Genomic DNA, 25,197 nt, shown 5'->3' with positions numbered 1-25,197 from the left:
ACAAGTATGTACGCTTGACACCTGAAGTGCATGTTCACCACGATGAAGAAGTGTTTGAATGTTCTCTGGACGTTAAACTCTGTTAAAATATATAGATAAAACACACACACATATCAGTCAATTCTAGGCTGGTTTTAAACACTCATTTGGTCCAATGCCCGGTACTTAGTCCCTTTGGTTAAGACCATACACGTCATTCAATGTCATAAAAGTAAGAGACCTCAAGCCAACTACATTGGCAGAGTTCATCCTTCTCCATCGTCGCCTACGGCTGCGTCCTGCAGGACAAAGCTGTTGGGATTCTGAGTCTCCTTTGGAAAAGACTCTTCTGGAATAGTGAGCATCCCGTGAAAAATGGTTGGGTTTCCAACAATCAGTTTATGGCTGGCATTTAACACAATAACACTCCCTTCTGGCTCCTCTTCTCAGTGTCTGCTTCAATGGCTGCAAGGTTTGATTTAGTGAAGATTGGAATGGAGCAGAAGGATTAGAAAAATAAAACCAAAACGACGGTCCACTTTTCCCTTAGTGGTTATGAACAGGGGGTTGCCTGGCCTGGTGTTCAGCAGAGAGACATATAGGAGACACTAGGGGATGAGCTGGTGTCTCCTAGTGTTCACCAGAGAGAGAGGAGAGACCAGGGGATGAGCTGGTGTCTCCTAGTGTTCACCTGAGAGAAAGGAGAGACCAGGGGGTGAGCTGGTGTCTCCTAGCGTCCACCAGAGAGAGGAGAGACCAGGGGGTGAGCTGGTGTCTCCTAGTGTCCACCAGAGAGAGAGGAGAGACCAGGGGGGGAGGTGGTGTCTCCTAGTGTCCACCAGAGACAGAGGAGAGACCAGGGGGTGAGCTGGTGTCTCCTAGTGTCCACCAGAGACAGAGGAGAGACCAGGCTGTCGAGTCTTCATCTCCTGCTGCAGCTGCTCCTTTAGTGTTGACACCTGCCGTCCAGACCGGGGGGAGTGTAAAGATACTACCCAGAAAAAGGTGCTCTTGCATAACATATCATTTCATAAAATAATACTTGCCTTGCAAATGCAGTTAGTAGTTCCAAGTATTTAAATGGCATACAGTCTCATCATTTTACTTGAGTATAATACCTCTTATTGTATTGATCTGTTAGTAAATGTACTAAAGAATCCTACCCCTGCTTGAACCATCTATGATTTCCATTACAGTACGTAGTTCTATACAGCAGTAGTTCTATCTCAACCTTGGGGCGGGACCCGTTTGGGGTCCCCTGACATGCCTGGGGGGGGGGGTCACAGACTCAAAGCAATGGTTTTGATGGTACATTTCTGATTTAAACATAGTTAGAAAGGTTTGAAAGGGCTCGCGGAAGCCCCGTATTTACAAAGAGACTAATGATTGTCCTAAACGGTCTACCACTCACCACAACCACTACCACTAACCACCCACCGCTGTGGTGTGGTGTTGAGATGATTAAAGCGATGCGTGTTATGAAATAACGTGCTTCATTCTGACCTTAAAATGGGGTCCGCTGCGGGCATTACGTCTGTACACTCAACCCCGTTAGATCTCTACAGGATACAGGTACGAACCCTGACTGGGGGTTTTTACCTGTTCCTCCAGACCTTTGACCCTGTGTCGGTGGGCTCTCTCGCGGACCGCCAGGGTCCGCTCCACCTCCCTGTAGCTGGTCCTCAGGCGATCCGCCTCGGCCTGCTGCCTCCCACAGCCCTCACACACACCCGGGGCCGGCTCCGTCTCCGACAGCTGAGTCTGCTCCGCGACACGCACACGCACAGAGACATGTTTATGGATATCATAAAGTAGAAATGTAATGAACCCTACTTTATTTATTAATGTTATTATCGGGGCACCCATGGGACCCATGCAACCCCTTCTTGCAAATCATTTTTAATGTGCAGCAAATCAACGCATCAATCACGTTTTTCAACAGATTAACCACGGAATGAACTCTTGGAGGTAACATTGCGTTGGTACTTTGATACTTTTGGTCTTTGTCTCTCGATGTGCTGAACAAGGAATGTTGCACAGCAAACAAAATTTGAATGTGGTCAACAGTAACACTCTAAATAAGAGCAGATGTATCTGAGGTTACCCAACAGCAGCCATCCCATAATGAATTCAACCAACCAACACATGAGGCTCCGTTGGCCCGGAGTTGAGCAAATAAAGATTCCCTGCTACAGGGATTATGCAGGGAAACTTGGGAGGTTAAAAGAAATCCGGAATATACACAAAATAACCCCACGCTGGTCTGGCTTGGATGGACCAACTGTTATTAATCGGTTGACGCATCGGTTTCATAGACAGCATACAAACACTAACTACAAATTTCGAGGATTTTCATTTAGACACACTTCGAACATACTCTCTTAAGGCAGTTTTGGCGTTCTTTGCTCAAGAGAGTGAAACAGCGACAAGATTGTGCAGTGAGTGTATGAAGGTGAACAAGTGCAGAGCATAGTGGGTCACACAGCACCCAGAGAAACTGTTCTGTGGAATGTACTTGGCTTAATAAAGCGCATTTATTCAGTCCTTATTGCAAGCTCTTTGGCTGACGCTTTAACAGCCAATAACGATCTAAGGGAATCTGCCTTATACACAAATGCTGACAACTGTGTTTCTACTTAACGTCGTTTTTTGGTTAATTCGTTGTTTTGTGTATTTTCAACCCTTTTTTAAACTGGCATAAATCTTTGCAGAAAAGGGAATGCTTTACTCCGAACCGAATCTTGGAAACACTAACAGCCGTCTCTGAAGCTGGGTCTTTTATACGTTTGGTGTATAAATAGTGAGAAACAAATGCAAAGATTCCCTGCACATTTTGTGAGCACTGTTGTGTTTAAAGTGAGTATGTAACATACACTTCAAATGTAAAGATAAAAGTTTTAAAGACAATGCACATTATTTTTAAGGGTGCATAATGTTAGAGCTCATAATGCTAGGGAAATCTCATTTTATTCTTATCAACTGGCAAACTAGCAGCTATCCTAGTAGCTTCCCCACAGCACACTCCCTCGACCAGCAAATCACCAAGCACCGTTTTTCTAATGTGGAGCTGTTGACAGACCCTTGATCCTAATCCCACCAGACCAGACCAGACAAATGCATGTCAGTCTGGATCCTCCCTCTTCATTTTCTATTACCTATGTGCGTTATCAATGGGCGCAGACCAATCGGATAAACCCACACAACCAATCAGGACGCAACGTGTCACACATCAGCGGCGGCCGTCTGGCTGCCGATTGGCCCGAAGTGGTCCAGGTCTGCTGATAAAACGGTCTGACCAGGAGGGGGGGGGGGGGGAGACGCATAAGCCAGAGCCAAAAAAACGTTTTTTTTAACAGTTAAAACACATATTGACACACCGACAGCAGAGTCAACCATGCAGGGCGACCGCCAGCTCGCCAGGAGCAGCTAGGGTTAAGTGGCTTGCTCAAGAACACCCCGACACTCGGCTGGGAAGAGCCGGGGATCGAACTAGCAACCTTCTCCGCCTTCCCCGACGGCGCCACCTACCTGCAGCAGGACGACCTGCTGCTGGGCGGCCTGCAGCTCCTCCTCGATGGAGCTCAGGGAGCGGTCCAGGCGACTCTTCTCCGCCGAGAGGCGCATGCGGCCCTCCTCCGTCTTCAGCTTCTGCCGCTCCACCTGGGGGAGAGGGCGTTCCCCGTCAGCCACTGCGGCTCCAGAACCACCACTATTACATAAACCCCCCCGCCATGTTGGCTTTGTCATAAGCAACCTCTGGGGGCTTGAGGTTTAGCAACAGTTATACTGATCAGACCGCTGTTGCCTCTGAGAATTTCCTAATGTGTGTGTGTGTGTGTGTGTGTGTGTGTGTGTGTGTGAGTGATACAGTGGGGTTATACAGTGCAGATTAAAACCATGATTCTTTGTCATTTGAAATTACGCAGAAGAATGCAATAAAGTCCATTGGGGGGCCTGCGCACTTCTACAGGAATGTGAAACCATCGATAGCTTCACATTGTTCATTGAGAAGACGCTTGTGAGACTCAGAACGAGCAAATCATTCAAACAAAGTTCATATTGGTTATAGACCGCTAGTACGTCTATTGGGAAACCTTTACTATACATTAGATGTGCTATTACAGCGGATGAATGACAAGGCCTGACTGACTCCAGCTCTGCATTTTAAAGGTCCCATATAATACCACCAGGTGTGAGTAGGATCAGCCGTTACTAGCCGTTTTGAAGCGGGCCTGTCCTCCTAGATGTATGACGGATAGATGAGCAACGTTTGCTCCAGTCCACTGGTGGACTGATCTATCCAGCACACATCTAGGTGGACAGGCCCACTTGTGACGTCAGAAGAGGCCGATTTTCAAAACGGCTTGTAACGGCTAACCACCCTCACGCCTGGGGGTATAACATGTACACGTTAACATCTCGGGCCCCGGGCCCCCAGTTTGTACGCGTCCACCTCACACCACACGGCGCCCCGAGCCCCACCTTATCCAGCGTGCAGCGCAGGGCGTTCTTGTCCTTCTCCAGCCGCACCGCCTGTCTCTCTGCGTCCCTCTTCTCCGTCTCCAGCATGGCCACCGCCCTCTGCAGCGCCCGCAGCCTCTCCTCCGCCACCGTGCGCTCCGTCCGGGCGGCCTGGACCCCGCGCTGGGCCTCCGCCAGGCCGGCCGTGCGCTGCCGCAGGGCCTGCCGGACGGACGGACGGGGGGCAGAGGGACCTGGTCAGTGGTGGTGGCGGCGCTATGGTCGCGGTTTAGTTGACAGTCTTGCAATGGTTTGTCCGTGTGGGGAGACGGTGTTGAGTTTAAAACGTAAGAGACGTGGCAGGACCACGTTTTCATTCACTAAAGTAACATTATATTTATATATATCTAAGTTGATTTAGGATTTTTTATTTTACAGCACTACAAGTCTCCTTCGAGTCATCATAAAATGGCAGAGTTTCGCCAACAATGAATCCCACCACGCATTGTGATGCACAAGCCCTAAACTATGAGCATCCTGCCCCCTATGGGTGATGGAAGGAGCCGTGATGCATTTGTTCAAAATAAATATAAAGATGTGACGCAGCCAAACCACATGATTAGTACGTTGTAAGTAGTACGTTTAGTACGTTGTAAGTATACGCATCCTTTACAGGAAGCACCCCCTCAGTTCTCACTCAAACTCAACCGACACGCATGCTTATTATCGCGCAACAAACTCTGGTGTGACCGAATGCCCAACCCACGAGGATGGAAGCCCGATAGACCAGACACGACCGGGGGGGGCTGCTGAGCAGAAGATCAGTTGCAACAAGGTGTTGCCGGTAAACCTTCCTTCCGCCCCCCCCGGTCGGCGTCCCTCCCTCTCCCCTAAACTGCATTAGCTCCTGTGCGCCCTCCCTTCCCCCCCGGTCTCCGTCACCTCCTGGGTGCTCCGCCCCCCGGTCTCCGTCCCCTCCTGGTTCCCCCCCCCCCCTTGTCTCCGTCCCCTCCTGGTTCCCCCCCCGCTTGTCTCCGTCCCCTCCTGGTTCCCCCTCCCCCCCCGGTCTCCGTCACCTCCTGGGTGCTCCGCCCCCCGGTCTCCGTCCCCTCCTGGTTCCCCCCCCCCCCTTGTCTCCGTCCCCTCCTGGTTCCCCCCCCCGCTTGTCTCCGTCCCCTCCTGGTTCCCCCTCCCCCCCCGGTCTCCGTCACCTCCTGGGTGGTGGCCAGCTCCGTCTCCACGAGCTCGCGCCGCAGCTCGCTCTCGCTCAGCTCGCTCTTCAGGCTCTCCATGAGCTCCCCCAGACTAGCCAGGCTCCTCCGACCCTCCGCCAAGGAAACCCTGGCCTCGTCCACACGCTCCTTCACATTAATAGCGCAAAGGAGAAGAATGGGGTCATTCAGCGTCGCTGGTTGGCTCGTTAGGATCTGGGTGGTTTGATGGTGCCCTCTTTTCCTTTCTTTTGTCTGTTCTAACTGTTTCTCTGTAAAGCCTTTTCGGAGAGTTGTCATTGTAGGACAAACACAGTTGTTGCTCTTCGCACTAATTAGGGGTTCTCTCCTTTTATGCATGGGCATACGTGGAGAAAGTACATGGCCGATGCTACGTAGACGTAGCATCGGCCCTTTGGATCGTACATCAATGTCGCCGCATGTTGGAGAGGCCAACACTGGCCTGTTAGGAAATACAAACTGGGAAGTGAACAGGGAAGCTCTGTTTATTCAGGATAAAAAGCCCTTTAACAACGACATTTCTCAACCGATTTTCAAGTTTCAAAGGCGTTTTATACGTTTTTTTTTAAGGGTTTAAAATATAAGTGGAGTAACAGAAAAGCGAAAAAACATAATTTACACAACATAGGCCTTTAAAATAAGATTTAATATAAACATTAAAACGACCCAATGCTTTTATGTACCGGGGCGTGGGTGGTCGACTAGGGAGAATTACATTGACATTGACGTTGGCTAGGGCTTTGACACATAAATGAAGCCCCTGCCTGTCTAGCCAATGATAACATTGGGGGCTTCACCTGCGTGAGGCCGGGCTGTGACAGCTCTGTGAAAGGGGGTCCGTGTCCCCTTCACTAGTTCAGCCTACATGTTACCTCAAAGGAGCACTCCTATAACGAGTGTTATGAGCGAGACCTCACCTCGGTCGGTGAGGCCTCGCTCAAAACCCACCTGCAGCTGCCTCTTCTCCTGCTCCGACGTGCTCAGGCACTTCTGCAGTGTGACCAGGCGCCCTTGGGTGGCGCTGTGACTGGCCGACACCTCCTGAAGGCTCTGGCTGAGGCTCTGGTTCCTCTCCTTCAGCAGGCCCTCGCCCTCCTGCACCTTGAGCAGAGCCTGATTCAGCCTCTCCACCTCTCGCTGGAGGCTGGCCACGCGGCAGTCCGCCTCGGCTACCTGGGACCCACACACAGGAAGGTGACGTTATATTATATGTCCTGTGGTGTGAGGACGGATCTGTCACTGTTACAGTGGTGGAAACGTTGGCTTAAAGGAGGGTTTTGTAGCTTTATAGGCTCCCTGCGGTTCCATTTAGCCACTTCTCCAGCTGTTAAGCTCCTTATCAAGGCGAGCCAGAAAGCTCTAGTTCACATCTTAACGGTGTCAGTATCAGCCAACATGATACAAAGGGGTCCAGATGAAGTCCACACTATGCATTCATCAAATAATCTCCCCTGTGAACAATAACTAGGATTGACTGGAACTGGAATTATTCAAATGAATAAGACGAAGTTCACGAAATACAGAATACCAAACCACAAATGTGTTTGGAAGTGAATATTAACAACTAAACCCAAGACATTAAGAAAACAATAACAGCACATTTGCTTGGATGCAGTGTCGTAACCAGACATGAAGAACACAGCCCAGAGAGCTCCTCCAGCACCAGTTATCTTCTCCCAGTTAGGTTCTACCAGTTATCTTCTACCAGTTATCTTCAACCAGTTATCTTCAACCAGTTAGGTTCTACCAGTTATCTTCAACCAGTTAGGTTCTCCCAGTTATGTTCTCCCAGTAAGGTTCTCCCAGTAAGGTTCTCCCAGTTAGGTTCTCCCAGTTAGGTTCTCCCAGTTAGGTTCTCCCAGTTAGGTTCTCCCAGTTAGGTTCTACCAGTTATGTTCTCCCAGTTATGTTCTCCCAGCTAGGTTCTCCCAGCTAGGTTCCCCCAGTTATCTCCCAGTTAGGTCCTCCCAGTTATCTCCCAGTGATCTCCCAGTTAGGTCCTCCCAGTGATCTCCCAGTGATCTCCCAGTTAGGTCCTCCCAGTTATCTCCCAGTGATCTCCCAGTTAGGTCCTCCCAGTTATCTCCCAGTGATCTCCCAGTTAGGTCCTCCCAGTGATCTCCCGGTGATCTCCCAGTTCCTGACCTGTTGGACCAGTGATTCCTGCTGCTCCTGGCGGCCCTGGCCCTCGGCCTCCTGGTCGACCAGGCTGAGCTTCAGCCTCTGCAGCTCCCCCTCCAGGCTGCGCCGTCCCAGCTCCAACCGGGCGGCCCGCGCCTCCGCCGCCTCCAGGGCCTCCCGCAGCCGCCGCCGCTCCGCCTCCACGCGCACCTCCGCCGCACGCTGCTTGCTCAGCTGGTCCTGCCCCCCGGTGCACACACAAGGTCAAGGAAGGTCCATTGAATCCCTTATTCCAGGGATGGTTAGGAGGGCGAGGGTCCCATGATGGACGGATCAGATGGTAGCATAACAGGCGAGGGTATTGAAAGATGTGTGTGTGTGTGTGTGTGTGTGTGTGTGTGTGTGTGTGTGTGTGTGTGTGTCGGTGGAAATCTGTTTCGGAAGTATGGGTGGAGGTAGGTATGGAGAAAAACATATTCGGTCAATTCTGGGTACATGGTTTTTTCATACATCTCAAAACGTGTACAAAAAAAAAACAACGTTTCTCAGTGCTTTCTTGGGGTTCGTGGTTTTATTGTCAAAGCCAGGTGACCGCTGAGAGCTGCGAGGAGCTCATTGGGCGAGACCACAGTAACGAAACCCATTTACTTTATCCTGATTCAAATGGCGTCATGCTCTGTGTATTTCAAACCTGCTTATGTTCAAAAACCACAGCTCCTCCCTCTGCCTGCCTGGGCTGAAGGTTTTACTCAAAAGGGGAACGATGTCTGTCTGCGACTGACCACAAGGCCCAGAAACCTTCCTTCAGGCGGAAGGTGTCCCTCCAACGCTGTCTCCATGACAGCAGACACAACAGCACCACCGGAGTCCATCCAGCCCTGGCTTAACATCCACCAAATATCCCTTCTAAGCCCCAAGGCTGTTCGGCGTCCATGGCCTCATCTCCCACCCTCACTACCCCTCCGTCGCCCCTGGGCTGAAACCAGAGCTCCCCCTGCTGTCCAAAGGGTGGAATGACACGCGTGGGTCAGCCTCGGTGGAATAAGGGCAGGTTTTCACACCACCCCGTTACTGACGCCATCTGTTGTTATTGCATCTCCCCCAGCGGGGGGTCCTCATAACCTCACCCCCACCCTCCGTCCCGGGCATATGCTACGCCTCACCTCGCCAGATCCACAAGGGGCATTTACATAATGTTGCAGTTCAGCTACCAAAGCACGTGCGTATGTGTGTGTGTGTTTATATGTGTGTGTGTGTGTGTGCATGTTTTTGTGTGTGTGTTAGTGTGTGTGTGCATGTGTGTGTCTGTGTGTGTGCGTATGTTTTTGTGTGCGTGTGCACGCATGTTTTTGTGTGTGTGTGTGTATATGTTTTTGTGTGCGCGTATGTATGTGTGTGTGTGTGCGTGGGAAGCACCTGCGTGTGCTTCTTGTCCGCCTCCAGGGCCTGCAGGGCCCGCTCCAGCTCCTTGGCTCGGTCGGCGAGGGCCCGTCTCTCCCTCTCCCCCCGCCGCCCTGCCTCGTCCTGCTGCCGCAGCAGGGTCTGGGTGGAGCTCAGACGGCCGTCCGTCCCCCGCCTCCCTGGAGCCGCACGGGGAGACGCTCCGTACCGTCATCCTCATCCTCCTCATGCTCATCATCCCCACCTTTATCATCCTCATCCCCGTCTTTATCATCATTATCCACATCATCTTCTTCATCATCCAATCCTCATTACCCCGTCATCATCATCATCATCATCATCCTCATCATTATCCTCCCCATCGGCATGTCATCCTTACCTTAATCAGCCTCATAAACCTCCTCCTCCTCATCATCATCATCCCCATTCTCATCATTATCCTCAACATCTTCTTCATCATCCAATCTTCATCAACCTCCTCCTCATCATCCTCAACATCCTCATCTCATACAGTGCTGATAATGTGTTTGGGTAGCATGTTTGTTGCCCAGGATCAGAGATGATAAGGATCAAATCGTCTTCGAATTGCTTCAATGTGTTTCATTCAAAAAATAGAAATAGCACTCTTATTGTTACGTGGTTGCACAGTGCTAAATGGTCAAATGGTCCCACCTTTGAATCGTGCATGACACTGTCGCTCTCCAATGTATTAAAACAACACCAAACAAACCATTCACACCGGTAGAATTATCATAGCATTCTAAGTCGCACCTATCTCAGTGATGCACTGTGCAGACGTACCTTCTTGGCACTCCTGCAGGGTGCTCTGCAGCTGGGCGAGTTGTCTCTGGGCCCCGTCTCTGTCCCCGACCGCCTGCTCTACCTCCCTCTGCAGGGCCCCCAGCTGGCCCTGGGCTTCATCCTGGGACACACACACAGGAGCAGACACCTTTAGAACCGTAGATCCTAGTATTGTTGTATACAGCGAACAGGTTAACCTAACAATTGTTAGTGCTTTGCACTTGGTTCTATGAACATCCTTACTGTACCGACAGCATTATATATTTTTTCTCTTTGGATAAAAGCGTCTGCTAAATGCCCTGTGTGTAAATGTTAATGTAGTATTATGGTGAAGGCTTAATATAGAGCCTGGGCAGGACACCAGACTCTGCAAGGGGTGGAGTTACGTTGTGTTTTCTGCTCCAGATATTAAACCAGGGGTCAAACTCGCGGCCCGGGGGCCCATTGAGGGGCTGAGTGGCTTGCCACGCTTTTTTATCACTTGTGATAGGGTGACCAGATGTCCCGGTTTTGCCGGGACAGTCCCAATTTTGAGTTTGTGTCCTGAGTCCCGACAAAAGCCAAAGGACGCTTAAATGTCCCCGTTTCCACCAACCGCTATGAAATGTCCCCTGTTGTCAGTGATTACATAGCCAACGTGATCTAATTATAGCCCGACCATTAACTCAGATTGGGTCAGTGGTGCTCCTTTTTTTTGTGGAACACTTGATGCGGCCCAGCCTGACCCAGACTCAACCTCCAGCGGCCCCCAGGTAAGTTGAGGTCGAGACCCCTGTACTAAACCAAAGAAGGGCTGTTTGGGTGAGTGGATGATCAGCCGTTACCCGTTCCCTCTGCGCCTCGCGGAGCTCCTGGAGGAAGTCCCTGAGGCGGCCTCTGAGGGTCTCGGGGTCCAGCTCCGGCAGGGGGATGGCCAGTGGGGGGTCCCCCCGCTCAGGGGAGATGGGGACCAGGCCAAGCGTGTTTTCAGGGGTCAGGTCTGTGGACGTAAAGAAACAACAACACGTTACGCAATATCATCACAGGCACACGATGATGGGTGAAGAAGAGAGTGAAGAAATACAACACACAACAAAACACAAAACATCCTTTAGAAAAAAATATACAAAGTAAAAAACTTTTCCCGGACTTAAATGCAACATGTAAGTTAATAACAATAGCAGTACTCTGCAAACATGTTCATTTTTTTTAACCTTTATTTAACCAGGAAAGTCCCATTGAGATTAAAAAACAATTTTTCAAGGAAGTCCTGGCCAAGAGGCAGCAACAAAGTTTGTGCGTGACCCTTCGGACCCCTGACCTTTGCGCGGGGACAGCGAGGAGCGCAGCGGCGACACGCTGGAGTGGCGGGAGATGGTGCTGGAGCCCGGAGAGCTCCCGCCAGGGCTCCTACCCCTCCCTCCTCCTCCTCCTCCTCCTCCGCTGACCCGCCTCCCCGCGCCGATGCCCAGCGTCCGGGTCAGCGCCGACTGCAGGCTGCCCAGGCGGAACTCCAGGTCCCGCCGGCCGGCCTCGGCCCGGGTCAGCTCGGCCTCCGTGGCGGCCAGCCGGCCCTGGGCCTCGCTTAGCTGGAGGCCCGCCTGGCTGGCGCTCTCCTGGGCCGCCTGGGCCCGCAGGCCCAGGTTGCGGGCCTCGTCCTGGAGCTTCTTCTCGCAGCCGCGCGCCTCCTGCAGCTGGGCCGTCAGCTCCCGCTCGCAGCCCCGCCAGCCCGTCTCAGAGTCCAGCGCGCGCCGCTGCACCGCCGAGAGCTGGGGGGGGCGGGAATACAGGCTTAGGTAGGAACGGTGTTGTGCTTCTTAATCAGGGGGATGGGGGGATGGTGTAGCAAAGCTCTGTGATTTAACCCTCTCCACCAGAATGAAAACAACAATTTATATAGTCTAGCTTTCAGAAACGAAACTTTTTAAGAATTGTAAGTTATTATTTTTACCCCCTGCAGTTCTCCAAAGTACCCCTAGGGGTACTTTGGATCATTTGAGTACCATTTGAGAACCACTGGCCTAGCTATTAGGGTTTTTAATACTGGGTGTCCACAGTCTACCTGTCGGCAGGCCTAACTCTCCCCATCAATGGATCATCCTCATCATCATGCATGATGCAGGATGCATCTAAGGACATTCATTGCGAGCTGCCTTGGATAAAAAGTGTCCACCGAATTGACTGAACGCAACCACATGTCATCTGAATCTAAATTCTGGTCAAATATAGCTGCGGTGCATCTGGAGAACACACACCTCTTTCGTCAGTGAATTCCTGGCGCTTTCGGCTTCGGAAAGCTTCTGCTTGAGGAGGAAGTTCTCCTTCCCGCGCTCCTCGTCCCTCTGCTCCTCCAGCGACAGGCGGGACTGGAGCTCGTTCACCTCCTTCACCCTCTGCTCCCGCTCTCCGTCCAGCACCTTCACCTGGGCCGACACACGGGTGGTTACAGCCCCTCTATACTGATTCAGGAGGACTCACGGTGGGGCCAGGTACAGGCGCTGATAAGGAGCAGGTAGGGATGAGGCAGGGCTCTGGCTCAACAAATGCTGCATCAGCTATCAAAGAGTGTGGTAATATATAATGTATGACAATATATTCCGGAATTTCCCCTCCAGGGGATTAATAAGGTTTCTATCTTACTATATGATGTAAACATGATTGATACAAATATATTATTTAGCATTATTAATATACATTCAGACATACACACACAGAAACAGACACAAAGAGAGGGGGGTAATTGAAACAATCTCTCCACCAAGGTATGGATTCTTATCAATGTGAAGAACTCTTTTACCATGCATTGACAATATAGAGAGGGTGAGGGAGAGCGAGAGCGAGAGCGAGAGCGAGAGAGAGAGAGAGAAAATGAAAGTGGCTACGCTTTTGGACCCGCAGCCGAAAGGACCCCCACCCCGACCTGTCTCCTCAGCTCCTGCAGCTCCCGCCGTGCCTCCAGGCGGGAGCGCTCCACCTCCCGGAGGACGCCGCGCAGGTCGCTGACCTCCAGCTGGGCCGAGGAGAAGCTCTCCTCCAGCACGGTGAGACGCTGGGCCTGCTCCTCGCACTGCCGCTTCACCCTGACAGAGGAACACACACACACACACCACCACGCACACGAAGGAATGTACACACACATGCACATGCAGGAACGCACACACACATGCAGGCAGCCACGCACACATGCACATTCAGGCAGGCACACACACACACACACACACACACACACACACACGCACAGGCAGGCACGCACACACACATGCACACACAGGCGCGCACGCAGGCAAGCACACATGCACACACACACACACACACACACACACACACACATATACACAATGCATACGCGTACACACACACACAAAAACACACACGCGCACAAATACAAACGTACAAACACATGCACGCACGCACACACCCGACCATACACTGTTAGTGTGTAGAGAACCCAACACTCTTTCAGTGGGCTCCGAAACACACACTCTATAAGTGTGTTCACTACCACACACTCTCCATTAGTCTAGTCATGTACAAACTATCTAATGCAAAGATCTGATATTTCTGTCTGTATTGTATTGCTTTCTTTTCCACCGAAAATAATCAACTTTTATCATATAAATAAATGTTGCTTTAAAGCTAGTAACATGAAAGTACCATGTCAGTAAGCTAGTCTCATAAATCAGTTAAATGGTGTAAATGGTCCGGACTCTTCTTACCCGATCCTCTCGCTCTCCGCGCTCCTCACAGCTTCCCTCAGCGTGGTATTCGATTGGCTCAGGGTGTCCTTCTCCTTGGTGAGGTCACTTAGGCTGCGTCTAAGCTCCGCCCCCTCCCTCCGGAGGCCCTCCATCGTGTCGCGTGATTGGCTGAGCTGCCGCTCCGTCTCCAGCAGCTCCCTCTTCACCTGGTCACGACTCTCCTGACTGGTGGACAGAGAGGCTCTCCACTGCTCCAACTGAGAGCCACAAGACCCGCCCCCCCAGAGTATGTTGCCATGTTAGGGCTGGGCAATATACAGATATTATATCGATATCGTGATATGAGACTAGATATCATAATATCGTGCTTTGGCATGGCAAGTGTTGTGCCTGGTTTTAAATTCTGCAGATTGATATCAGAACAACGCTCTTAGAAGAAGTGTCTGTAAAGACACTTCATATCCCTTTCTGAGGCTTCATCCACGCAAAAAAAATGACTCCACTTCTGATCCGGCCCCTGCCAATCATGGCGTGCCCCTGGGCTCTGTGCTTGGTCCCCTGCTCTTTACCATCTGCATGCTGCCCCTAAGACATATTGTCCTCAACTTCCACTGCTACGCCAATGACACACAACTCCATATCAGCCCCAACCCCTTCTCCCAGCTCCCACCTATTAACTGCCTACAGGAACTCAAATCAAATCTTATAATTATTATTAAAATCATTCCTCTTCAGTAGAATATCTCCATAATGGAACAGGGAACAGGCGTAGCTCCACCCCTTTAGGTTTTTAGTTTCCGAGGACTGCTTGATCCATGATTATGATGCAGTGCTCGGTTGCCAGGTTCACCAGCTTGTGTTGTCCCCACCTCTTTCAGAGCCGCGTCGGAGCGGGACTGCAGGTCGGCGCGGGCCTCCCCCAGGCTCTGGAGCTGCCGCTCGTGGGCCCCCCTGGCGTCCTCCAGCTGGGAGCGCAGGTCCTGCAGCTCCCCGGTCAGGACCCCCACGCGGGCCTGGGTCTCACACACACACACACACACACACACACACACACACAGTTGGAGGGGGGACTTCAAAATGGTGAGAATTGCAAGTTGAATTTTTTCTTCTTGTGATTGTGCTCGATTGTGGTTCTCAGCCTTTCTTGTGCCTGACCCCAAAATTAATTAAGTGCAATTATTTTGCACTTAATTTATTTATATCTACTAATTTTAAACCGTCGGTAATATCAAAGCTCCCTCGTAGTTGCTAAACATTAGTCACTGTGTTCAGCAAATAGGGATGGCAGATTTCCTTGAAATCTCTTATTCTATATAAATTAACTCCAATGATGGAAAACACAACGACAACAACAACAACAGTGTTGTAGCATCCCGACGAGTTGAACCCAAGCGCTCCTTGGTTGTGTGACATCACCTGCTCCTGCTCCTTGTAGAGAGCTGCTTCCCTGCTCGTCCTCTCTGCGTCGCGGACAGCCGCTGTCAGCTCAGCCTGCAGGGCGGACGCCTTGTCAGCCAGCACCGCCTTCTCCGCCTCCTTCAAGGACAGAGCCTGTCGAGGGCAGAGAAAGGCGTCACACAGAGCCACAGCATCTCCAACAGAGGTCTGCGTCCTTTCAGCTGATTTAACCTTTTCACCAGGCTGTCAGGAAGCCTACCTCTCTCCCCTCTCTGCCCTCCCCTCCCCTCTGCCCCCGTGAACCCTGGACCCTGAAACCCCCTCCCGTTTTTCCCCCAAGAACTCTGGACTTGGAACCCGTAATGTTTCTCATATTTCACATTTCAAACTATTTACTTTTTCAGGTTTATTTTATATATACCGTTTGGTTTTTGCCTTACAATTTGCATGATTCAGAATAAATTTGCATTATTTAGAATTCATTTATTGTAAATATTACTATTTTACGTAATTTATAATCTTCTCCTTATTGCACAGTGTGTCAGAGACAAACGCAATCTCGGTTCCTCTGTTTGTCTGGCACATCTTTTGGAATCGTCCCTAAAGCTGACTTCCACACAGCCCTGTGGACGTCCCCCGGGTCCGACCTGCTGTTTCTCCGTCTCGGCCTGCAGCAGGCTCAGGTCCCGGTCGCGCTGCAGGCTGCGGGCCTCGTCCCTCAGCGCCTCCTGCTCCCTCTCGGCTCTGAGGAGCTGCTCCTCCTCCTCCTGCCGCTGCGTCCTCAGGAGCTCCTGGCTCTCCGTCTGCAGGCTGTGACACAGGGCCTCCTGTGGAGCGGCGGAAGGACGCCCATGTACGGGCAAGGCGTCAGCTCTCTGACAGCGACGCTCATCCAAGGCCGAGCTTAAAGTGACACATGATACCACCAGGTGTGTGAGTGTGATTAGCTGTTTTGAAAATCTGCCTCTTGTGACATCAAAAGTGGGCGTGTCCACCTAGATGTGTGGCGGATAGATGAGCAACGTTTGCTCCAGTCCACTGGGTAGGCTGGTAGACTGACCTATCCAGCACACATCTAGGTGGACACGCCCACTTGTTATGTCAGATGAGGCCGATTTGCAAAACGGCTTGTAACGACTAACCACACTCACACCTGGTGGTACAATACGTCACCTTTAACGTAGCGGTGAGATTGCGATCTATGAACTGCTCTCTGACCTTCTCCGAGGCCAGTCGCTCCAGCTCCTCCTGGTGGTCGGACATGGCGCTGCACAGGGCAGTCTGGGCCTCTCGCTGGGCGGTGCTCAGGGCCTGGGCGAGGGTCTGTCGTTCCCTCTCACTCTGGGCCAGGGCGGTCTCCCCCTCCGAGCGCACTCGCCTCAGTTCGGCTGGGCATCGGAGAAAAGGGTCACCGATCCCGTTCCAACCAACCAATCCTCATCAATCAAACAAACTTTATTTGTATAGCATTTTTCATTCAAGCAAATGTGCTTAATACAATCCCCCCCCCCCCCCCCACGACTCACCCAGAGGTATGAGATATTCCCACATGCAAAAACAATCCCCCCCCCTCACTCTCCCACCCATCCATACTCAAAGCGATACCTTGTGAAAATAAATAGTTAAATAAATGGATTAATAAGTCGTTTACTTAAAAGCCCGACTAAAAAGGTAGGTGTTTGAGTCATCTTCAAAATATCAACAGTCTCTGCGGCCCTCAGGTCATCAGTCAGGGGGGTAACTCTCCGGTGACACGTCCGTGGTGGCTCTACTGACCTGTGACGGTCTCACAGCGCAGACTGACGTTCTGGTTCTCCGCTTCCAGCTGCTCCCTGCGAGACTCCAGCTGAGCCAGCTGCTGCTGCCCCTCAAACAGGCTGGTCTCCAGGGCCTCGCGCTCCGACCTGCAGCCGGGCACAGACACAGGCTGGTACCCTGGAGGTGGCCACACACTCCTTGTGTCAAGGGATATCTTTGAGCTCCATTATCAAGCTACATTTCAGTAACCTAAGTAAACCTGTGATTTAAGCTGAGTTAGCCAGCCAGATAGACACAAATACTATGACACATACACACACACACGTACACACGTACACACAGACACAAAGACAAACAGAGACAGACACACACACACACACACACACACACACACACACACACACACACCTGAAGGCAGTCAGCTCCTCGGACAGCACGGCGTTCTCCCTCTCGGAGGCGGTCAGCTGGACCACCAGGGCGGCCCTCTCGCGGGCCAGGTCTGCCCGGCCGCGGCCCACCTCCTCCAGGGCCACCTCCTGTCGCTGGCCCTCCCCTCTGGCCAGGCTGAGCTCAGACCCCAGAGCACTCACCTCGCCACACAGCTAGGGTTGGAATGAAGAGATGGAATCAAGATTACAGAATTAGCCACGGATGCTAACACATCCAAAGACTGAGTCTCTGGATTATTTTTTTCTTTATTATTTATGTTTTTATTATTTTCTTGTGATGCTCAAGTTCAGGGGATTAATGTGTTGGTTAAGTTATATCCATAATCCATAAAAAAAAACGACAAAACTACAAATGATTTACTGCCATTATTTTGATTAAACTACAACGGGTTTCCTTGGCATTAAGCTTCTGTACCGCGGCTACACCGGGTGAACTGTGTGACAGGTTCTTTTCTGCTGTAGTAACACCTCACCTGGGTGACCTTGTCCTGCAGCTTGAGCCTCTCAGCGCGCAGGCCGTGGAGCTCCGTGTCCACCAACGCCCTGCCCAGCTCCGCGTCCTGCAGGGACCGGTGCAGGGCCCCCCGGGTGGAGTCCAGCTCCAGGCGGTCCTGCTCCAGCCGCACCAGCTCGTCCCGCAGGGTCAGCTTCTCCTGCTCCGCCTCCCGCCTCTGGGACTGCAGGAGAGCCTTGTCCTCCTCCAGCTGAGGGAGCAGAGAACATCCCCCCCCCCGGGTCAATCCCTGCTGACGTCCACTCCGTGCTCCTGGGCAATGTTACACGTTACCCCCGGACACTTGGACACTGATGATTTCACATTTCTGTCCTACACTTTAGACACTTGGATAGGGTATATAATGTTAAGAAATGGTCTGATAATGTACTGTAAATGTTTACTTCACCCTATTGTGTTTAAATATACATAATAACAACATACAAATAGTTTTCATATTTATTAATTTTATTTTATTTTACAGGCATATGTGTCTTGCCCCCTATTATTTCATCCAATTTACAGCAAATCACAACACTTTATCTAATATGGGGCGGGTTTGACACGCCGTTTTCTGCTCATTGGGTCTCCATCATACCTGCATGACGAGGTTGTTGAGGTCGGCCTTGTCGTGTGCCAGTCCCTCGTTGATATTGCTCATCTTGGCCAAGGAGTCCCTAAGACCCGCATCCTCTGACTGGAGCTTGTGTAGCATGAGTGACAGGTCGCCGTTCCTGCTCTCGGCCTGCAGAGAACGGAAGGATGTCATTCGGAAGGGGAGGTCTCCACGTGTCTTGTTGTGGTGTCAATAACAAAAAAAAAAAAAAGGATTTGTACCCGGGTCAGGGCCTCCGACATCTGGGCCTTCTCTCCCTCCAGCAGCTGCCTCTCTACCTCCCCCTGCTGGCTGGCCTCCCGTACTGTGGACAGCTCGCCCCGCTGGACAGAGGCCCGGCTCTCGCTCTGCTCCAGCTGTCTCTGACTGCAAGGAAATTCAATTCAAACTTGGAGTAATAACTCTGCATTAAGTAGTGGAAAATAGTGAACTGGGATTTGCTACAATGTGTGTGTGTTGCCATGCGTGCGCGCCGTGCAGACCAGTGTGTGTGTGTGTGTGTGTGTGCGTGTGCGTGTGCGTGTGTCCTCAAAGGGACTTCCATGAGCTGACGTACATCCTATGGGTCTCTGCCTTGGCCCGGTCTCTCTCCTGAAGGGCCGCCTCTCTCTCCTCCCTCTCGTGGTCTCTCTCTCGCTGGGCGGACGCCACAGACAGCTGCAGCTTCTCGTAGTCCATCTGCAACATGTGTGTGTTGCTCTGGGCCGCCTGGGCCACCAGCTCCAGGTTCCCCTTCCCACTGGTGGACACAAACACACACACACACACAAACCACCACCAGTTGAATATAAGGAAGAAGATAGGCAGAGGAACAGACTCATATAATAGAGGAACCTTTCGGTTTTTTGAAACCTTTAACCCAGCAAAACAAAGCTTCAGCAAGCAGCAGCTAGGAAGCGACAGGTCCAAATCAGACCAAACAGGTACCTGGCCAGTGCGTCTCTCTCCAGCTTCAGGCGGTCTCTCTCCCTCTGCCCGGTCTCTCTCTCCCTGTGCGCCGTGTCTCTCTCGCCCTGCAGGGCCTGGTTCCTCAGCTCCAGGTCCTTCCGGCCGGACTCGGCATCGGCCAGCTGCCTGCGGAGCTGCTGGACGGACGCCTGGGCCGAGGACAGGCGCCCTCTGGCCTCCTGGGGAACCACAGACAGGCGGCCTGGTGAGGTGTTGGTCGTTTAACTGGGTGTTACTGGTTCATACTGGGTGACTGGGAGTTAATGGATGTTGTCTCATCACATGCGGGTTGACTAGTTGAATAAATGCATGCGGCAATCATGCTAGAAATCAATCAGCTGGAGTGGTGGGTTACACTATTATAAAAGAACGACCCAACTGTAAATATTTTAGAGAAGCTAGTTCAAAGTGAATCAATGTGTTAGAAATCCTCTATCAGCCGTCACTCCACAGAGTTTCCATACTGTGCCGGCTCCGTTTCATCTTCAAAAGCGACATTAGAATCCTGTGATGAGACTGAGGGCGTTGGATCAGCGCGCTGCTAACAATAGAAGAGCCACACACAGGTGCCCCCCCCCCCCCCGCAGAGACAAAGGGACCCGGGCCGGGCCTGCTACCTGCAGCTGGAGCTGTCTGCTGGCCACGGCGGAGCGCAGGGCAGACAGGCCGGCCTCTGGGAGCAGGGTCATGGAGGGGGAGGTGGGGGTGGTGGAGGTGGTGGTGGAGGTGTTGGTGCGGGACGGAGAGGAGGTGCGGCGAGGGGACATGGAGCGGAGAACAGAGGATCCACGGAGCAGAGACAGCAGAATCTCCCCCGAGTTGTCCTGGTCCGCCTCTGAGGAGGACTCCCCCTCAGACAGGACGGACTGCCAGGAACAATGAGGAACGTTAGGGGTTTGGTTGGGGTCTTGTGAGCGCAACCAAGCTTTAGACTTTGGTACAGATACATCATACATTTTATTATTATGTTAAATATTAGCGGTAGGGAGACAACCAAATGGTGGCAGTTCGATATTATACCTAAAATGACCATATACATTATAATCATAGATTTTGAATGTGCTTCACCCAAAATTTTATTGAGCAGTTTTTTTTATCGTCACATAAACTTTTCATATTTAAACGACGACCGTGATAACATATTTCTCAATGCATTTAGCGTGGCTCATCACAACGAGTATGGCCTCACCTGGGCGATGTCCCGCAGGGTGTCGACCAGCGCCTCCGTCTGCGCTCTCATCGTCTGCACGTCTGCCTCGCTGTGGCCGAGCTGCTCCTGGGAACACAAGCACAGCGGCAGGTTGAAGCCCGCAGACCGCCCGCGGGCCCCCCCTGGCAGAGCACCAGGCCGACGCCGCGCCTTACCTCCAGCCTCCGGCTCAGGGCCGCCAGCTCTCGCTCTTTCTCTTCCACCTGAGCTTTGAGTCGCTCCCTCTCTCGCACCGAGTCCGAAAACCTGAGGGATTAACGTCTGTTACTGTGTATGCTACAGCTCAACCACATCAGATGAATATATGTAATATCCTTCTTTACTTATGTGTGAAATAATTTTGAACATCATTTTTTTTGTCTATTGATTTCTTGTGCTTTTCATTTTGTTTTGAGTTTTGATGTGTTTGATTGGTATTGATATGTCTGAAATCAATTGAATCAAATCAAATCTCTACACCTATATCTTCTGAAAAGGATTCAATTAGTAAATTCATTTAAAATGAATTAATAACATGTTGTTCAAATCTGTAATTGAGATGAATGATCTATAAATAAAAGTGAGCATGGGTTCCCGGACGGACCTTCAAAACCCTTCAAGACACCATATTTATCGCTATGCTCCACAGAACTAAAAGGTCCACAGATCACCACACGCCCCCCTGCCCCTCTGACCTGATGTTGAGCTGCTCCGTCCTGGTCTGGAGGCCGGTGAACTCGGCCAGCCTCTCCCTCAGCTGCAGCTCCAGCTGTCCCCTCAGCGCCGCGTCCCGCTCCAGGGCCAGGGCGGCGCTGTCCTGCCGGCGGTGCAGCGTGCTGGACAGGCCCGCGCAGGACGCCTGCGCGGCCTGGGAGGCCCGGGCCAGCTCGTTACGCATGTCCGACAGGTCCCTGAGAAACACCCCCGCCAGAACGCCACGTTAGGGACTCACAAGGTAACCGATGTGCAGCCGGGGGATTCATCCAAAATGGTAGTGATGGAACGGAGAGAAGACAGGGAAGCTTAAAGGTGACATATTATACCACCGGGTGTGAGTGTGGTTAGCCGTTACAAGCCGTTTTGAAAGTCTGCCTCTTCTGATATCACAAGTGGGCGTGTCCACCTAGATGTGTGCTGGATAGATCAGTCCACCAGCCTACGGAGAGGATTGTAGCAAACGTTGCTCATCTGTCCGTCATACATCTAGGTGGACACGCCCACTTTTATGAATTACTATTTTGACACAATTCGGAAATTCATGGCTTTTCTACAACCACGTGTGTCCATGTGAGCTCTCACCTCTCGGTGTTGCTCTTCAGCTCACAGACGTGCCTCCGGAAGCCGACCACCTGTCGCCATAGCAGCAGCAGGCGACTGTGCTCGCTATTGAAGTAGCTGTGGAAGGACTGGATGGGGGGAGACCCGATGATTAGACTCAACATCTCCACTCCTTCAACCTAAAAAACCTGCGGAGGCAATCATGTATTTGCATCCAAACCTCTTCCTCTCTCCTCCAATCAGTCTCCTTTTGGTCCAGTTCCTCCCGGGCCTTGGTCCAATCAGCAGTGAGTCTGCGTATGTCTTGACTGAGGGCCTCGTTGGCCAGCCCCGCCTGCTCTAGCTGCTCCCTCAGCATGGCGTTCACCGAGGACAGACTGCTGCTCCTGTGACGGCAACGAGGAACGGGTCACCTTCAAGGCCTTCAATTGTTTCATAGCATACATTCCGATGCAGAAGGTCTGAATACCGATGCAGAATCTTAAAAGATACATATTATACCACCAGGTGTGAGTGTGATTAGCCCTGACAAGCCGTGACATCTGCCTAAAACCGGAAAACATCTAGGTGGACACGTCACTTGTGATGTCAGAAGAGGCAGATTTTCAAAACGGCTTGTAACGGCTAATCACACTCACACCTGGTGGTATAATATGTCACCTTTAAGGAATTTCCCATCCGGTGGATTAATAAAGTTGTTATCTATCTATCTATCAATCTACAGTCTGCTCAGCGCACGTGAACAGCATGCAATCGCGCGGCGACTGTCAAGCACCTCTGATGCTCTTCCTCCAGTCTAATCAAAGCGTCCTCCAGATTGCCGCCGCTGTCATCCTCGTGTTGACCCGAACCGTTGTCCTGCAACACGGAAGGGGTCAAAACACACGAGAGAACGAACGCATTACGAGAAGCACCGCTTGGGAGCAAAGGCGAGCCAAGAGGGAGGGGAAGTAGAGGCGGCAGGTGTCTCTTCTCACCCTGGAGCTGTGCTGCTCCAGCTCGGCGCTCCTCTCCTGTAACGCGTGCTCCAGATCCCCACACTTCCTCTTGTACTGGAGCACCTGGTATAGGACGAGGATTAGACGTTGGGTGTTCATGGTGGTTTAAAAAAAGGAACCTTTAAAAGGGGACATATTATACCACCAGGTGTGAGAGTGATTAACCGTTACAAGCCGTTTTGAAAATCGGCCTCTTCTGACATCACAAGTGGGCGTGTCCACCTAGACGCGCGCTGGGTGGAACAGCCTACCAGCCTACCCAGTAGAAAACGTTGCTCATCTATCCAACATGCATCTAGGTGGACACGCCCACTTGTGATGTCAGAAGAGGCCGATTTTCAAAACGGCTTGTAACAACTCATCACACTCACAACTGGTGGTATAACACGCCACCTTAAAGCGTATTTTTTACTTTGGCCTGCAGTTTCTGCACCAGCTGCGCCTGTCTCTGCTGGCCCTCCTGATAGGCCGCCAGCTTGCGTTTGTACGCCGCCTGCTCGTCGTCCAGGCGCCGGCGCAGGTCCACGTTCTGCTGCGCCACGCTGCCGCCCTCGCTGCCCGCGTCCCCCGTGTCGAGGCACAGCGCCTGCTCCAGCTGGGGGTGTACGGTGAAGGAAAGGGTACATCGATTACTTTTGTCTTGATTTTCTGATTAATGTGACCGGTTTTGAATACGATCCTTATAAGTTTTCTATTTTATTAATAAAGATATTGAAACCATTTTGAAACCTATTCTATAACTAAATCATATCTAATCTAACTAATAATAGTTAAATCTAACTATTATTAATTTGACCACATTTAGATAAGTGGTTCCTTAAATCTTAACAACATAATTACAATTAACTTCTTAATAAGTAATCCGACTACCCCGTCTAAAATAAAAAATTGAAAACAAATAACCTAGATTCCTGTACTGCAACTGCAATATTACCTGCATGGACATATTTGGGTTTAAAGGTATCTTTTGAACCACAAAGTGGCCCCACAGACCTCTGTTGTTTTCTGATCTAATGTGTGTATCCAAACCAAACACTTGTGCCCTTCATAGTTTTTCAAGGGTAAACTGTGAAATGGTTTCATTACACTGATTTTCATCAAATGCACCAACATATCCAACCATTTTATTCCTAGTAAAATCGTACCTTAGATTTCCTCAATACCATTGCAGTGTAAAAGGGACTCGTCCCATGCTTTCATACACAGTGAGCAGGCTGCACCTAATAATGCTCCATCTACATGCAATGACCACCCACCAAACCCCTTCCCTCCCCACTTCAGACCCCCTGTTTACAATCACCCAGGGTAACCGCTGCCATGACAACATGCCACTTCAGTCCATTCCAGACCCCTGTATCCAAGGAGACCAGAAATGTCTCATGAACAGACAAAGAGAAGACATAAAAGACCGAAAGGATGTCTGTGGCGGGGTCTACAGCTAGTCTTGTCATTTAAAATGTCCATTTAACTGCATACCTAGCAGCGAAACGTAAAGAACGCAGCACTCAGACAACGGGTAATTATATAGGCCCCCGTTTCCCCCCCCCCCCCCCACCAACCCGTAAGACCTGTGTGGTCTGCGTCCGGCTGCCCCGTCTTACCCGCTCGCTTATGGCGCCATACTTGATGGCGAGCTCGTCGCGGTCAGCCCTGCTGTTGGCCAACAGGTCCTCCACCCGTCCCAGCTCCGCCTGTAGCACCCGGTTCTCCTCCTGCAGGGACATGACGGAGGACATCGCTCCTGCTGCTGAGACAGAGGGACAGAGAGAGATAGAGAGAGAGACAGAGACAGAGAGAGACAGAGAGAGAGAGAGAGAGACAGAGAGACAGACAGAGACAGAGAGAGAGAGAGAGAGAGAGAGAGAGAGAGAGAGAGAGAGAGAGAGAGAGAGAGAGAGAGAGAGAGAGAGAGAGAGAGAGAGAGAGAGAGAGACAGAGACAGAGACAGAGAGAGAGAGAGACAGAGACAGAGAGAGACAGAGACAGAGAGAGAGAGACAGAGAGACAGACAGAGACAGAGAGAGAGAGAGAGAGAGAGAGAGAGAGAGAGAGAGAGAGAGAGGTGTAAGACGGGGATGATGATAGTGAGGGTGATGATGAGGGTGAGGATGATGATGACACTCACAGCCCTCGCTGAGGTTCTTGGTGACGATTTCTCGGACGCGAGCGGGCAGACATGTAGCGAGGGCGTCTGGGGAGGGCCCTCGCACCGTCAGCCTCTTCTCCTCGGAGAGAACGCTCTCCTCCAGTCGCTAAAATAACAGATTCCTTCAGACGACTTTGAGCATCAAAACAGTGATATTCCTGCTTTTCGGGGATAAGAGAGTTCCTCTTACACTTGTTATAAATACGTATACTGGGTCAAATAAAAAGTTTAACAAACTACAACACATAAAAT

At 51.3% G+C, this 25,197-nt stretch overlaps 1 protein-coding gene across 2 annotated transcripts; it reads right to left on the bottom strand.

The window, feature by feature from the left end:
- Nucleotides 1–157: 157 nt before the first annotated feature.
- Nucleotides 158–25,032, bottom strand: crocc (ciliary rootlet coiled-coil, rootletin). 2 transcript variants are annotated; one of them, XM_079747935.1, is made up of 36 exons: nucleotides 24,925–25,032; nucleotides 24,401–24,543; nucleotides 23,212–23,394; nucleotides 22,779–22,862; nucleotides 22,577–22,659; nucleotides 22,022–22,187; nucleotides 21,823–21,929; nucleotides 21,219–21,434; nucleotides 20,700–20,790; nucleotides 20,524–20,610; nucleotides 19,952–20,200; nucleotides 19,314–19,513; nucleotides 18,943–19,125; nucleotides 18,608–18,752; nucleotides 18,369–18,515; nucleotides 17,751–17,981; nucleotides 17,237–17,430; nucleotides 16,847–16,974; nucleotides 16,289–16,458; nucleotides 15,718–15,897; nucleotides 15,089–15,223; nucleotides 14,542–14,685; nucleotides 13,691–13,929; nucleotides 12,889–13,054; nucleotides 12,230–12,397; nucleotides 11,296–11,743; nucleotides 10,820–10,974; nucleotides 9,996–10,116; nucleotides 9,210–9,373; nucleotides 7,818–8,033; nucleotides 6,621–6,845; nucleotides 5,652–5,801; nucleotides 4,462–4,662; nucleotides 3,508–3,639; nucleotides 1,579–1,740; nucleotides 158–938 (listed from the first exon to the last, which is right to left on the bottom strand). In XM_079747935.1, the coding sequence occupies exons 2-36, from the start codon at nucleotides 24,533–24,535 to the stop codon at nucleotides 858–860; spliced, it is 5,886 nt and encodes a 1,961-aa protein (XP_079604061.1). In that variant the 5' UTR covers nucleotides 24,536–24,543; nucleotides 24,925–25,032; the 3' UTR covers nucleotides 158–857. The 2 variants fall into 2 exon arrangements, with proteins under 2 accessions (XP_079604061.1, XP_079604062.1); XM_079747936.1 differs by having other exon boundaries at nucleotides 12,895–13,054.
- Nucleotides 25,033–25,197: the final 165 nt, after the last annotated feature.

The sequence above is a fragment of the Pollachius pollachius genome (assembly GCF_949987615.1).
Source record: "Pollachius pollachius genome assembly, chromosome: 12".
Lineage (NCBI taxonomy): Eukaryota > Metazoa > Chordata > Actinopteri > Gadiformes > Gadidae > Pollachius > Pollachius pollachius.
Note: the sequence above shows the minus strand (reverse complement) of the source record. Positions and strands in the feature narration are given on the sequence as shown.